Source organism: Temnothorax americanus, unplaced genomic scaffold (assembly GCF_048541705.1).
Source record: "Temnothorax americanus isolate GAGA-0224 unplaced genomic scaffold, ASM4854170v1 Scaffold6, whole genome shotgun sequence".
NCBI lineage: Eukaryota > Metazoa > Arthropoda > Insecta > Hymenoptera > Formicidae > Temnothorax > Temnothorax americanus.
In genome coordinates, this window is record NW_027509751.1 from 904,931 (window position 1) to 921,513 (window position 16,583).

At 37.9% G+C, this 16,583-nt stretch overlaps 1 protein-coding gene and 1 long non-coding RNA gene across 5 annotated transcripts in view; one reads left to right on the top strand and one right to left on the bottom strand.

The window, feature by feature from the left end:
- Positions 1 to 6,284, top strand: part of LOC143905197 (uncharacterized) — a 210,914-nt gene extending 204,630 nt beyond the window's left edge. For 2 of the 3 annotated variants that reach the window (XM_077420425.1, XM_077420426.1), the window contains exon 9: positions 330 to 6,284. In XM_077420425.1, coding sequence (XP_077276551.1) covers positions 330 to 570 — 241 coding nt within the window. In that variant the 3' untranslated portion in view covers positions 571 to 6,284. The remainder of the gene's footprint in view (positions 1 to 329) is intronic. The other variant, XM_077420428.1, reaches the window with a different exon arrangement.
- LOC143905202 (uncharacterized) overlaps positions 1 to 16,583 on the bottom strand; it is a 202,504-nt gene that overhangs the window by 114,242 nt on the left and 71,679 nt on the right. The gene's annotated exons all lie outside the window — the stretch shown is intronic.

The following is a 16,583-nucleotide window of genomic DNA, read 5'->3' on the forward strand; positions in this document are numbered from 1 at the left end:
GTTTTATAACACGCGACGATAGGTGATCGCGCAGACAAGTGTTAAAAACATTTAATTCGTAAAATTTTTCTTAAGAAAAAAAATATATATACATTTTTCTATATGCAATTGGTTTATGCAATTTTTTTCGGCAAGAAAGTATCGTCAATTATTGTCTAGCTATTTTTCGTCTGATAATTGACTCATTGGTGCTTGACAGAATCTGTTAGTCGCGATTTGTCCAGCTTTTAGATTTTTCTTGCTCTGATCGGGATCGAATTGCACGCGCGATCGCCAGTAATCATCTGTACTAACTGTACGATTTTCTCGTTCCTCCCCTATTTTTCTAGAAGTCGTAAATTGAATATGCAATTGGAAAACGCAATACAAGAGGCGATGGCGGAACTGGACAAGATAACAGAAGCCTCCAGCGACCAGAAAGATATCAAAAAGTCGTCCAAGGTGACATCGCTGCCGGCAACCAGCTCGAAGGGTATCAATGGCGCCGGCAGATCGGAAGCCAAGAGGTCATCGAAGAGGACCGTGGCCACTGTGGATCATGCCAAACCCGAACAGAAACATTGTCGGTGATCCGTGTCGATCGTGATTGTTTAGCGAACATCCGCGATCGACAACTCTCGCCTGTCGTAAATCGCAAAGTGTCGACGATCTTCGCGCAGAAATGTAATTAGCCAGCTCTTTCAGTTTAATAAATTATTAACAACAAATCTACACGAATTACACGTCCCACAAATTTACCGATACATTTCCGTTCGCTTCAATCGACAACTATTAATCACAATCGCGACCATACGTAGCGGTTATGGCGTGCGGGCACAATTTAGTGCAGTTGTGACGTGGATTCTATTACATGTAACGAATCTAACGTGACAGATGAGGTTGAATCTATTGGTGCAGAAATATGTGATGCTACGATGCTATGTTAATACGATACGAATGATATAAAAGGGAATCACCCTAAGCACGACACACTGTATCTCGGTGATCGCTGTGATGTGTTGCATTCGAATAGTCAAGATTCCTTGGAATCATCACGAGGGTTTAATCTTCGAGCAAAATGTACAATTTTATCCCTACATGTTAAAAATCTTTCTCATAACTTAATCAATACGCTTTGGGACGTTCTGATAAAATGGAGCGTCTTTGAGAATAATCAAAAGGCTCGTCTATGATTTTATTAGATCGAAAAAATAATTTTTGATTTCTTGGATGCAAAAGCGACGGCCACGGAGAACGTCGCGTTAAATATAGAGCTATATTACGATACTGGCAAGCGTTTTTTTTTTGTGTGTAAATTTATCGACATGAAGCCTAAGCAACCGTAGCATCTGATGCAACATCTTTAGCGTATTCTCTTTGTAACAAACGACATCCGTTTTTAATAGAGGAACAGTCAGGCATGTAAAATTGAAATTACAAATAATCAATAGCGACATACAGGAAACACTACGGCCGATTCACCAAAAATAGGCCTACGGCATTGATCCTTAGATTATTTACCCTAACAGATGTGTATGTAACCACAGAAAGCAAGTAGAAAAACGATAACTTCTCACAGGCGTTTCTAAATTGATAGAAGGAAAGATTACCGTTATCACATAGATGAATAATTTGTCATACAATTATTTTACTCGACGAACGATTCCTTTAATGAGATAACACGAAAGACGACGTTTGGTACGCAAACTTTCTACGATAATATGTATATTAATACGATCTCCCGGTTACTGCGCGCGATTTTTACAATTTACACTTGCAATTGGGAAGCATGGATGTTTCCCGAAAATATGTACTCGCCCACGTATTCGGGCGATCGTAAACAAACGTGTATAGTTTTAAAAAGATATTTTTGCGAACGAACCTTCATTACACTATCCGTAGAGAATAATGCATTTTTTTAGAAGGCTATACACAATGTATGGATCATTGTTTTACTGTGACGATGTCGTGCTACAGGCTCGTTGAACCATTTTAAACTTATATGATCCGCACGATCATTTTCTTAAACGATGTTGTTCGAATGACGTAAACTTGGAACACGCTGTGACTAAATAATACGCGATTTAATATACTGTAGCAATCAGAAACCGCTGCAAAGTTCGGCATCCGGTGTTTTTAACAAGTAACGACACAAGCGATTGTTCTTTAATGATGTTTTAAATTAATTTACATGTTTTTCAGAACATACAACAAATTTTGAGATTTTTAGATCGTTCTGAAAAATCATATTAATTAGGTGAATTCAAATGAAATGAAACTTTCAAGAGTTAAAATATACTATCGATTTTTAGAATTCTTTGGAAAGAATGGCTCTACAATTAAACATTACGTTTATGTTTCGTCTGTAAGAAGTCTTGTAATTATATACTTTAATTGCGACTTGATGCCGCATTGATTTGGTGATTATATTTCTTTAAATTGCACACTTATGCAGAATTTAATCGTAATTTCAAGAATAAAAACATCGACGAATAATGAATTCGAAGGTATTTATATTTACATCATCGTGGTAACTTCGGCGCGTTCGGAAACATATGACAGACAATAAAGAAGATGCAAGTATCAAAAAAGATCGCGCGATTCTTGATTTACGTTTTCCGCGATTAACGATCCGAATTTCTTTGAATCACGCATTAATTATTGCGTACATCCTGATCAGTGTTGAAAAAATTTCGTTATATATAAATGCACCGGCTGCATAATACTTAACAATACGGGTCCGCGTACAGATTTTTTAGTGTTATATTATACGCTGTAAATATGTCAACTACGACGATAACGTACCGTCATAATAACGAATATAATTCAGTTGTAAGGAAGGCCAACATAAAACAACTAGTTTACGTACGAATAAATTATCGTTCGCAGAAACGCGACGAGTCATAAGCAAATATTTGCTTCTGAGATTAAAACGGAGCTACTCTTATATCAAAAGATAACTGCTTGATGTCACCGTACATTTGCGGGAAACCACAGACCATTCACGAGGACGGATTTTTCTGCAAGCAAAATCTTGTCTAAACCGTATCGTTCTGTCTTTTCGTGAAGCAGGAAGTTGCCTGAGTCATATCTTTTCCTTTGTGACGCATATATAAGATTTTTAGGAGAAGATATTTATGAGAAAATATTTTTCAACATATTTACGAAGCTTAAATATAGAATATTTACATTTGCTATATCTTTTCTGTGATTTAAGATACGTTCTACGTAACGTTATAAAACGAGGAGCATAATTAGTTGAATTTTTCCACGTGATCGTGACTTAGGCCACTTTCATCATCACAAATATCGATGATGTAGACGATGTAAAGCTCGTGGAGATTTTACGAGCGGTTTTCCCCCCAGTGCGCGTCTCTACTTAAGGACAATTATATCAAAGTAAATCAAAAATTCGCGATATCACATATTACTCGCTAAGTTTCACAAAAAAAAATCTTCGACAGAGGAGAATCGCTTCCCGTGACACGGTTCGTAGCATTTCATCGTGACCAAGCGCGTTGCAATGCAACGTTTCATTTGATGAATGGCGAAAGACATATCACCGGCCGCGAATGACAATTCTTCGAAATCTACACGTTTTCAGTAAAGCATACTGTGCGAAAACAAAGATGAGAGAGAAGGATAATAGGGAGAATTTTTAAGAATATGGCGAATGGCTGTACACACAACCTTAAGCGTCGTCTACAATGGCAGCAGGAGTATACAGTAAGACGTAAGCGGTAAGTTATTGACTAATGGGATTTTTATTCAAGAATAATCGACTGTGGTTGGTCAATAACTTACTACTTACGTCTTACTGCATACTCCTGCTGCCATTGTAGACGACGCTTTACACACACATACGCACACGTTCACAAACATACACTACGGGACCGTTTAAAGTTAAGACATTTCTAATTTAATCCGATTTCTCCTTCGTCTCGAATAACCCGTGCTCGAATATAGTCGAGGGCCGTTTTTACAAAACTCAACAATTACAAGAATTTCCAATTTTTCACGTTATATTAATGGTTTGTTCTGTGATTCACATGGTAATTTAGTTACTTACGTGCAACATACAATTTTCAATTTCTCAGCAACACGTATATGTCTACAATACGCACGAGATAACGCGTTTTGATTATCGTTACGTGAAAAAGTTTTCTACAATCACTTCTTTCATGCAACAAGTGCACACTTACGGAAGTAAGACGGTACGACGATATCATCAGAAAGTTTGTAGCGTTGTGGATGTTGACTTTTGCAAGAACGGTCCTCACAATTCGGCGCGTGCGGGTCTTCGCTTCGTTCTTTCTCCTCTGGGATCGATGTTGAACCAGTTTGTCGAGAGCATTTTCTCCTCGCTCTCTCGGGCGTGCAACGCGAGAGTGACCGTAGTTTAAAAACCAGTGAAAACTTACCTCAGTGACATATACGCAAGAATCAAACGTCTTAAAAAGAATCGAGAATATATACTGTAGTGCCGATGTCCTTTGTATATTTTCCACGATATTGTAAATAGATATACATATATATATATATACATATATATATACACGCCTTATTGATAATCACGCCGTGCGATAAACGGTCGACTCGGGGCACGATTGTTTAATGCTAAACGCAAATGTCGGCGGACGGTATCAATTAGGTACACGAGCCGTCGAGCGAACGATGTCGGGCGTGTGTGTAATAATGCATCTCCATCAACAGCGAAAATTGTGGCTTCTAATTATTTGACACGTCATAACGCGCGGAAAGTGAGAAGAGATACTTATAGGGCTATTTTATAAGAACATTCTTTACGGGTCGTTACATGACGTAAGTAGAGTACGTATAGAGTACGAATACACGCTACGCGTTTTTATACAACATGAAAGTAAAATGGGAGAAGTAGTTCTTAAACCACGATATACATATGTTCTACGCAACTGTGTCCTGTCTTTAACGCGCTCTGTTATTTTTACCATTTCTTTCCTTCATGTCGCGAAGAAATTTTACTTCAGCTCAGAGATATAGGAATAAATCTTTTACGGGCGTACTTCTTCCTCGATGGCTCAGTCAGCTCGACACCGTAAATTTAACGAAAGGCCTACATCGTCGGAAAACCCGTGTGCGTCGCGTCGACTGGACGAGACGAGTTTGTTAGAATAACGAAGAATTACGGCGTAGCGTAAGGAGTACAGTTGACGGTTTAATCGAACGGAAGACTATTAGGCGCGCACGGCGAATCTTTTGGAGAATTATATATACTGAGAGTTATTGGAGCGTGAGTGAGATTCACGAGATTTTCGGCAGATATTTATTGCTCTATTATTATTTATCAAAAGTAGAGAGTATTTACGGAGCGGTTTCGTTCGCTTGTTGTGTTTTGAGAGAGATATAACGAGGAAACGCGAGCGTGCGGGCGCATTTTTTGTCCCCTGTAACGGAATGTACAGTATGCATGTGCGTGCAAAAAGTGTATGTGGTACGAAAGAATGTGCATGCGTGAAAGAATCGTGATGAAAAACGTAGGAGCAAGTGAGGAACGGAATCCTCTTAGCGAACGAATGCGATTGCAAGCGGCAACCAAAAAGGAGAAAAGGAGATGGGACAGTTTTTTTTGGTAGCGACAAACGAATTATCGTGATCGCATTACAAATTTACGAGAAATACGACCGAATGCACTTTCGATGTATAATATAAATATTATTGCAGATAACATAGCTATATACGTATTATATCAATTATCAGTGGTATTACACAATAAGAGATGATAATTTTATATTTACGAGAGAAAGAGAGAGACAGAAATGAATGAATGAGTCGCTTATGAGAGAAAGAGAGAGGGGGAGAGAGATCGTTATAAATTAAATGAGTGTAATATACAATGTACGATGAAACTCCTCCTCCTGCCCGATTTTTCCTCCCCCAAGCCCTGCACCCGAATTCCATGCTAGGACGAATTAGCTAAAGGCTACCCTATTTAACACTTGGCATAATATTTATATATAATTATAAATATATAAATATGAATATATATAAATATATAAATATAAATATAAATATAAATACATATATATACATACATGAGAGATAGAGAACATAAAGTAAAAAAATTGGATATAGTCTCGGGGAGGGCAATATTTGCTGGACCCGAGGAAAAGTATGAAGCTATGTGATCCACTACTACTAGTAGCTTTTAGCTGTAAAGACTTATACTTTATTTTGTAAATTTTGTTTATACAATGTTTGATCGTTCACGCATAATACTATTGTATGTGAAACTAAGTTAATAAATCATTAACATGTAAAGTGTTGAATCTTGCGTAGTCCATTTCGTCGACAACTTATACATAAGTAAGCTTCTTCTCCCTTTTTTAAAATTAAATTTAAATAAAAAGACGGTATTATATTATAAAGATGGTATACTTTGCAAGTAGTTGATTATTCATATCTTATTTTTCGATGAAAGTTTCAATGTAATTAATTCGATGACGTCTTTCCTGCCTGATAAGAGTTACAATTTAATAATTCTTCTTTATTTAATTTTTTATATAAAATTTTGTACACTTTCCTGTTTTCATACAGTTATTAGTTTTATAAATATAGTTAGTTTTACAATAAATAGGAAAAGATATCGCCATCTAGTGAAGGGTAATCAAACTCACAGGGGATTGATTCGGATAATCGATTCATATTAAATTTCGAATTACTATTGTGATAGAAAAATTTATAATTTGACGTAATATTTAAATGGAATTGAAATATATTATTAATAAAAATATTAATAAAAGTATACTACGCTTTCAATATTTTTAATCGATTTCAAACGGAAAAGTGGAAGGAAAGTTGCCGACGCAGCATTCCTCAGGAGCAACAGCCTTTAGGAAAAGATAGATGTCGGGTATAATGTTTACTTGATAGAGGGATGGTATAGAATATTCAAAAACTTTAATTTTGATAATAAAAATAGATTTTTATGGATATACATACAGAAAAATCCTTTCTACATAAAAAGACTACAGAATGTTTCTTTTGTCAATTTTAATTTATTATTGCTACTAATTTGAAAGTTACGAAGTAATTAAATTTTAGCAGCGTTTTATGCGAAGGAATATTCTATTCTTCGACGAGAGGAAGAGGTAAATAGTTAAATAAAATATATCATTTTTATCAGTCTTATTTTCTTATAGGCTGCACACAGGGGGAGGACGAAAATAGAATTACGGTACAATTTTACAGTTCACTGGAACAAAAAAGGCGCCTACGTCGAATTAAGGGACGCTTAGGAAAGTTATGAACGCCAGAAATGGCGCCGTTTCACCGTCACTCTCGGCCGGAAGGTAGCTTCAATTGGCAAATAATACATACGCGCACATTGATTCTCAATTGAATGGTATCGGGGATTTACGATCCGTCTCCCGTGAAATTTCTCTCGCATCTGGTTATCGTTCTCGCGCGCCCATATCGGCAGCTCTTAAATCGCACGGCGTCTAGGATATAAGGGTAAATCGCTCGCGTATTCAGAAAAGAAAAACGCGCCGGGCCTGAGATTGTCTGCGTGAACCTGACGGGTATATGGATCGGCACTGCAGAAACGGCGTCGCGTCGCGTCGCGTCGCGTCGCCTCGCCTCGCCTTGCTTCGTCTCGCCTCGCAGGCGTAGCGTCGCGACGCAGAAGCTGGTTCTGGAGGTACGTGAAACGAGACGCGTTCCGTCGCTTATTTCCCTCTCGAGAACGTGCCCGAGCGTGTATTCGTATATTCCGAATACATCGATATGCACGGATGTGTCTCGGCCTGATCTTATACCAGTCTTATTTGATCGACTTTTCCAGGATAGAGAAACTGGAGTAATTATGAAATAAGTTCTATCTCCGCTGTAGATACAGCGAAAGGGGTTAATCGAAATTATATAATCGGCAATAATCGGCTTTCCCTCTCGATTTGACCCAACGTGGTTCCGTATTTTTAAATCTCTGCTTTACCCATGTAGTAAAGTGCGATCTTGAAAGCATCGACCCGGCGGGTGCATATTATTCAAGATTTTTGACATGATAGCTCGTTACGAAATTGCAAATAGCCTTTTTGGGTCCAAGATGGGTCTCAGAAACCCTGCTGAAACGGGGTCAAAATTGAGCCTCGTGCCCACTAAGGTCGTCCCTGCTTATACCCATAACGTATGGTACGTACGATCGATAGCTCACTCATCCGGCGCTAAAAGGGTTAATGATGCCTGCCATGCGTAAATGGCGCTCATGGCACCGGACAAATGAAACGTAATGAGCGAATCGCACACGGCGGTACGTACCGAACGATCGTGAGATTCGTAATAATGTCCTATCGGGGACTGGCTCTATTGTACAGGCACGCCATGCCGAGGGCGTGAAATCGTACAATACGATTAGCAGCCTCGTTGTGTCCCATTCGCGCACATACGTGATGCCTCGGGAGAGTAATAGGGAGTTTTTGCGATCCTTTGAACGCTTGGCGTGCTTTAGTAAAAATCTATCTTAAATACGATAAAAACCCGTCTTCATAATTTTATTATATTTCATATATATCTAGTTTTAGTCCTTATTGATAAAAAGATCTTTTCAATATGCTGTCAGTTTTAGTCTACGAAATAGCTTAGCTATAAAAAATTTAATGTCAATGAAAGTCCACTCTATAAATTTTGTGTTAAAATAATTCATTCATCGTGTTACTTGTTGACATTTAGAAATGTTATATCGACATTTTTTACAATGTATGTTTACAATAATGTAAAAATAACTTGTAAAAAAAAGTTGATATAACATTTCTAAATGTCAACAAGTAACACGATGAATGAGTTATTTTAACATAAAATTTAGAGTGGACTTTCATTGACATTTGGCACACAAAATTTTTTACTGTGTAACAGTAAAAGTGTTCATTAACATGTTTAATTTGCCTCTTTTGATATTAATTAGAGAAGAGTAAGCAGTTAAAATTGCTAGTTGATCGATTTTGAATTAAAGGCGGCGAGAAGACTTCATCTCTTTCCGTTTGAGTTAATTTTGAACTTAACGTTAATATTAGCAACACGTGTGACTTGACGTCCTGTTAGCGTATATCGTATCCGATACATGCTGCCGCATGTAAAGTGTCTGTTTCCGCGCGAAACCGACACGGAATAATTCGCATGTACGTTATCGAGGAGTATCGATTCACCAGCTTGTTTCCGCAGATACGTGCAAAGACGCGAAGACGAGTAAAAAACGCTATTTTAATATGTGCTATTTTAATATAAGTGGCAGAGAAAGTCTCTTTATTTTGAAATGTTCAACCGCGTTCCGCCTGTAAATCGCCCTTCCATTAAAGCGATCGTATGATTAGATAAAGTATTCACGAAAGAGGAAATCGATGAGAGCTTTCAGTCCGCGGGAGTTGAAATATTCTGGCCTAATATAACTCCCGCGAGCTCTTGAATTCTTGCCGTATGATTGGTTGAAATATGAATGAAGCTCATACAGTATTCCTCGTGTAGATCGGGAAAATCTTTCTCTTCGCAATCACAATGGCCCGAAAGCGTCGGGGTATGAGATTAATTAGGAAAGTTAATTCTAAATTAGGAAAGTTAATTCCTCACAAATTTTTACCTCTTGAAATAATTGTCACTTTCAACAATATATAATGACATAAATTAATATTAATTATTCTTATCATATAATGACACAAGTTAGTAAGTTAATTATTCTTACTATTTATTACTGAATAATAGCATTTCAGGGATAATTTAATTCATTATCAATCTTATTTCAATATCACGTTTATTTCTTTTCTCTCGAAATATCGAAAATTGGCTAGATCGCGATATAATAAAACAAATTTTGTTTACTTCTTGAGATTTATCATATATCTGTAGATTTATATAATCGAGAAATTAAGACAATGTGTACTGATTAGTAGTTTTACATTATCAAATTGTCGTGTAATTTTCACGGTAATTAACATTCCATTTACTCTATAATTAATGTTCCATTATTAAACACACTGGCTAGAATTATATTAAATTATCTGTTCCATTCGCGCTAACACCAAACGATTTGCTACCGGCTGCACGCAGGACGAAAACGAACATTGCAGATACACGACGAAAGTAATGCATGCATCATGTTCGCACATATTCACGATGTGCATAGTGCAGCTATGCTTTCGTATTGTTATTTGTTGGTTCCATATCGACAAATCACATAGCGTACACGTTACATGCGTACCGTGTTTGATGGATAATCAGTGGATAATCAGATCATATTAAATTAAAGTGTACATCTGCTTCGATGGATGCGCAATTTAAAAGGATTAATTGCGCGTGGTGTACGTTCGGAGGAAAAAAACCGAATTACGATCGAGACAATCCGATAAGTGAAAAAACGTATTTGCAAATTTGATGCGCGATTAGTTCTGGTATCACTCGTGCTCGAAAAGTCAGTTCGACTAATCCTGTGATTTTTTAAGATGTCCTCATACATTACGATATAACTGGGATGGCCACAAAACGGGTCATAATTCAGGAAACTTGGTATTTAAAGTAAAATCATACTTTACGAAAGCCTCTTAAGCCTCCGATGGTGAATACTGCCTTCTAATGTTTTATACATTCTATAAGTAGTTACAAAGTTCGTTAATTGGGACAATAGTTTTTTATCGAAGAAATATTGATCTCACAGATACAGGTCTGCGTTTAAACGGTTTCGTAATTTCATTATAATTCGCGTACGACGATCGATGGAACAATGACCAATGTGATACACGCTTTTTTTTCGTTCGCGCTATGCTTAATAAGCTGGAATCGCGCGAGGCGGAATATACCAACGGCATGAATGCGCGACAACCGTGAAACGACGTTAACGTGATCAATATTACGTTTCGGGACTGGCGTTGTATTGACGAGCCGGCGTTTCAGACCCTCCCCCTACCCCGCCATCCCTTGTTACGTGTACAAGTTGCAAGGTATTCACGTGTGTTTAACACTGCGTGAACGTATTACGTGGACCCCCTTCGGAGCTGTCCAGTATGGTCCGTCCATTTCCAGCGCAGTTTGCTTTCCCGAAGGGACCACTGATCTGATAAAGTCACACGGAAGTGGCCCGACGCCAATTTACAGCCGGTGTCTGTTTAATTGTCCACAATGAAAGAAGCAACGTCTCTTTTTCCCCTTTGGCAATCCCAAGCTTCCGTGATTCGATTTCAATGACTCGCGTGCGAGCGTTCGCGGCAAAAGGAACTGATCTGTTTGCTTCCAAGCGGATCTTCTGTTTCACGACAACACCACCGACGCGACCGGTGTATCTACAGAGTAATTCGCAAATAACATGCACTAACCCGTAATTAATGAACGCATACAAATGATTTGTATTTTCACTGTTGTTATACCCGCACATAGGTTCTGTTTAACATTGTCAAACCGAGTAATAAAGTCCCAAGGCGAATTAAATGCAACTCCTCGTAGAGAGAGACAATTAGCAAGTTACTGAAATTAAATAGCTGTTATTTTGTAATAAAAGAGTGGACAGAATGAAATGAATTAAACACTACTCTGCAGAAGAAACCCTCATTCTCATTAGCAAACAGTGTAAAAAGATGTGTTATGTGTAATTTTGTAAAAATAAACATTATAAAAAAAATTTAGCTGTTTGTGGACATATACATATCAGTAATATATGTTTAGAAGATCTCATCATGAGTGAGTATGAAAGAAAATTGTCTGGAATTCCTCGAAGATACAGTTATTAATGTTAGAAAATGTATTTAATAATTTTTAAAAGTGCCTTGATTATTGTGCAAATTCAAACAGTCATCATTTTAATAAATATATACAAATACATGCTGAGCCATGTAACTAGACGAATTGTTATTAATATGTGCACACCTCTTTTGCGCTACGTGCTATAATTAAAATAACGAGTTTCCCCTGTATACAAAAATATTTAATTCATTTTATTTTATCTATTTATTACAAGATATATAACAGCTATTTAGTTTTAACTACTTGCAGATTGTTACTCTGTAGTTTATCAGCAAACGTTTGGCATCCCTGCCGGTTGACTTTCGTTTACTTAATGTAACCGCTCCAAGTTGCGATTTATATCCCCGAAATCTTAGTACAGCCACCCCTCATGTTTGCTTTAGTCTCAGCGGTTTTCCGCGACTCTTACGCGTCGTCGAAGGGAAGGTGCCGATTCGTTGTCGATTTTCGTTGCACGGCAACGACGCGACTGTAAGCTTATTACTACCTGCAGAACTTTGCTCTTTCAGAGAAGCAAATTACTTCATAAACGAGAAGGCTTGGGCGTATCTCGGCAGGGCGTACACTGCGGCCGCGGCGCTGGTACAAGGTATCTAATGAATGTCGGAGAAGAGAGGCGTCGAGACGCTGCATCGCTGTAGGGGGTGGGTTTCTTTTGCTCGCACCTTTCCCAATTTATGCGTCTAGAGTGGTAACGAGGCCAGCCAGCTCGATGGGGAGGTAGCCTCGACTACGAGTCAACACGAACGGCGGGAGGAAAGAGAGAGAGAGAAAGAGAGAGAGAGAGAGAGAGAGGGAAGGGAGAGAGAGAGAGAGAGAGAGAGAGAGAGAGAGAGAGAGAGAGAGCGGAAAAGATGGTACTGAAAAGAAGGCTGGAAGGGACGAGAGACGAGACCACGGTCGTACCGTCGACGAGACGAAGCTTTCAAAATGGCCGATAGGGAGGCAGCATCTTCAAGATGCTTTCGGACGATTCGTACTTGAAGTGCTGATTCAACGAGGAAGCTGTCGTGTACGGAATATTTCTCGGTGCAAGTCGAGAAAGCGACTTTCGCTAGAGAAGTTGTATAAAGCGATGCGTTTAAATCTTCAATTTTACTTCATTAACATTAAAACGACAGAAGTTGTCTTTTCGACTACTTTTTTACTTTATCCCCGTCTTTCATCTCTTCTACTTTTAATTTCTGTTTTTAATTTTTGATTTACTTTTTCAATAACACTTAAAGATGGCAGGGCTGTAAGTAGTCATTTTAAGCTAGCCGTTTTCCTCTAAGCAGATAAGATTTGCTATCTATTGACTATTAGACCATATATACAGCCTCAACGTCAGTATATAAATGAGATATGTAAAACAGAATCTACATAAATAAATCATTTTCGTTTTCATACTATCTGATGAGGTACTTCGAGATTTAACCGCTGATTGCAAATTAATGTTATTCTATTTGGAAATCATTTGGCCTTTACCTGTAATAAGGTGGTTGCTACCTTCGCACAATAAATTTGGATTACGTTGAATCTGAGCGCAATCGGATCGGAATGGGATTGTGGGGCTCGGTAATCGAATTAAGTCGGAAGTATTTTCCCGGCGAGCGCAAGAGGACCTGGAAATTTCGCGCGGTGGGCTCTAAAATTGCTTAATCCGGCGTTGCGCACGATTGCCATTTCGTCGATGCTAAATGCGAACGCAGCATTCGGAAGTTTGGCCCTCGAATTGTGCGAGTCAATTCCCCTTTACCTTTCTTCTTACGACCCGCACGAGTTTCAATAGTAAACGGAAGTTGAACCGCCTGGTACGCTTAATACGGAAATTTCCGCCTGCAAGCGTACAAATCGAGAACATGCCGGCAATATATTCAAAGTGTCTACCTTCTGAGAGTCCTTGACACGCGTAAGAGTACAATCCTTTCAGAATTCAGAATCCGTTAGCCTGTTCGGCTGTTTAATATGCAGATCGGGTCTCGATGAGTGGGGAACTTCAACAAATCTCTTACGGGACGCAAAGGAGAGACCTATTATTTACAATATAATCAAATAAATTAACCCTAAAAATAGCTTAGCTCATTTTAAAAAGAAAATATTTATTTCCCTTACTCGGTATAATTAGGGCACATGAGCGCGTTTACGAATTTAGTAACAGAGTTGGTTGCAATTCAGATGATTATTATATGCGACTCGATTCACGTAAAAACAAAGAGATGTCCTATGCAATTTGCAGAGAATTATTTGTTTCAATTTCGCAAATGCTCCATCGTTCTGAATAGATTTCAATACTACGCGACGCGGGTGGTTGTCGGGAATAATCCGGAAAATTCCGCATGGAAATCACGATCGTGTTGATGCTTTCAAAGAACACGGTTTTGCAAAACCCTTTGACTTATACGCAATAATATTCCCGGTGCGCGTGCATATCACGACATGATATGAAATCTGAATGCATGTCCGCTTCAAGCGACATAGTAAATTATGAAAATTAATTTTGAAAACAATGGAAAGAGTATAAATTAGAGATATTAAGCTTTAGTAATATCTCATAAACGAGGAATACAAAATAGAATTGTATAATAGTTTTTTAAATTTGCAGTGACAGAAAATTATCACGTTACTCTATACCTTCCTTAAATATATAAAGAAATTTTTAAAAACCAATCTAATACATGTTTTTTCAAAATCAGGAAATTTTTGGCGATATTTTTTATGACGAAAAAATATATTTAAAATACGAGAAATTACATCGTTCAACAAATGCAAAGTAATTATCATAATAAGTATACAAAGTAAAGTATAGAACGTTATACGTTAGTAATTAAGCAGTAAAGAGGTAGTTTGCTTAAAAAACGTTTCGTAAGTACAAATCTTCAATCTCTTCGCGAAGCAGTTTTCTTATTCGGTGCAATGTATCAAGTTTGTAATGCTAGCAATTTTCTCAAAAGTTCGGACTCGCGAGCTTGCGAAGGTGAAGCACTTTGATTTCAGTTGATTTGAAGGTAAGCCGGAGGTTCCAGTCACGAAGATGTGTACGCGGACGCTATATACGCGAATGCTTCTTGATGTTAAGTGCAAACGCAGCGCTCAGAACTTTGGCTCTCGAACTACAGGAATCCCTACCATCTACCGTTATCTCCTGTAGTTTGAATACGCCGAGAGGAACAAGGGATCGAATCGCGCCCTTGCGCTCTTCATAATTTAGAAAATTTGAGCCTGCGAAGCCAAAATCCGGAGAGTCTTCAAAGGAGTCGGTATCGTCGGTATCGTTCGAGAGGATCGGCGTCGCTTGCGAGAATTGTTGCGGCGCGAATGAATTTCGAGTGCCAGCGGTTTAGAACACAGTTTTGACACAATGACACAATGATATAAAAATCACGCCGCGTTGTTGAATTTTATTGGAAGTCAATTGTACTTCATTTTCGATATCAATTTATTTCACATTCGTGATTTAATGCTATTCATGCATTTTGCAGTAAGATTATGGGTGAATTTTATAGTTATATCCACTGCTATTGCAATATGCAACCGACGAGCGGAATTGCAAATTAAAATTGGAAGAGCTATTCAATCTAACTGGCTGTCCATTAACTGCTGATTTACTGACAAAGTCGACCGTTGCAGCATGTTATTATGGATTGATTAATTTATTTTTTAATTTGGTCCGCTGTTCTGCTGCCTTGCGTTAATCACAACATTTTTGTCAATTAAATTATTTATGTTTTACTTATTAATTATACAAATTTTCAATGAAACCACTGTCGGCGAACTCGTCTGATTAATCAGAACATCCTGATTCTCTTCGCCAAAAAATTCTCTGATCTAAAATACTTTATATACTGTTATGTAACACACATGATAAATATAATAAATTTTTATTTTTAAATTACTTTTAACTTAGTTGCAATCAGTTATTAATTGAGAGTGTTATTAGATATTAAATGTTGCCATATATATAGTTTACAATTACTTGTTCATTTTCTTATCACAAAACAAGAAAAAATTATCCTTACTTTATGAGCGATCATTTTAAAACGGTTTAATGTTTCTCATTGTATTTTGTTTTCTTGAAACATTTTAACATTAAGATAAACAAAGCGCTCGCTTCCTTTTGCGTGCAAAGTCGAGTTGGTTTGTGTAGTTTATTTCATCTGGCGTTATATACATCTACGAAAGTAGATCATCTCGATACGATTAATAAATTATGCGACCTCGGTATACATCCATATCCTTTCTCGTGCAGTTCACCGAATGTGTATAACCAATATTTAACGGCTATTATTGTCAAAGAGAATTTATCTTATCGCGCCATAGGGGTTGCCGGTCCCCTCAGGGGCGACAGGGTGTAGCACACCATATATGCACCACTACTCGCACAAATTACGCGACAGCGGGTATCTGCTATTGATTTACTGGTAGCAGGTGCATGCAGACGGAATGAATTCACGTCCGCCATATTATCAGGACGAGAATTCGCTTGTCCACGTGGCCGCGTCGTACAGACATTAGACTATCTTGCAAAGTGCATCTATCGGCCACCGTGTGTTTTCCACCTTGTCCCACCCCGTCTCTGATAGTTTCAAGTTAACGTAGCCTTAGATGCGCTAAAAAAGTTCCAAATGCGCGCGCTTCGAAGAGCTTTTATTAGCAACGTGTAGTGATAATTTAAAAATGTCTAACGTTCTATCTTTCGCGACATTTACGTACAATGTAAGGGTTTATTCTTTTATGCAACAGCAATGTCATAGGAAACTTGATTAGGGAACATTTTTTCGTTTAAATTGTACTTTTTGAAGCGCATCAATTTTATATAGATTAACGTTAGATTAACATTTAGAAATTGTGTTTGTTGTTGGATTAAA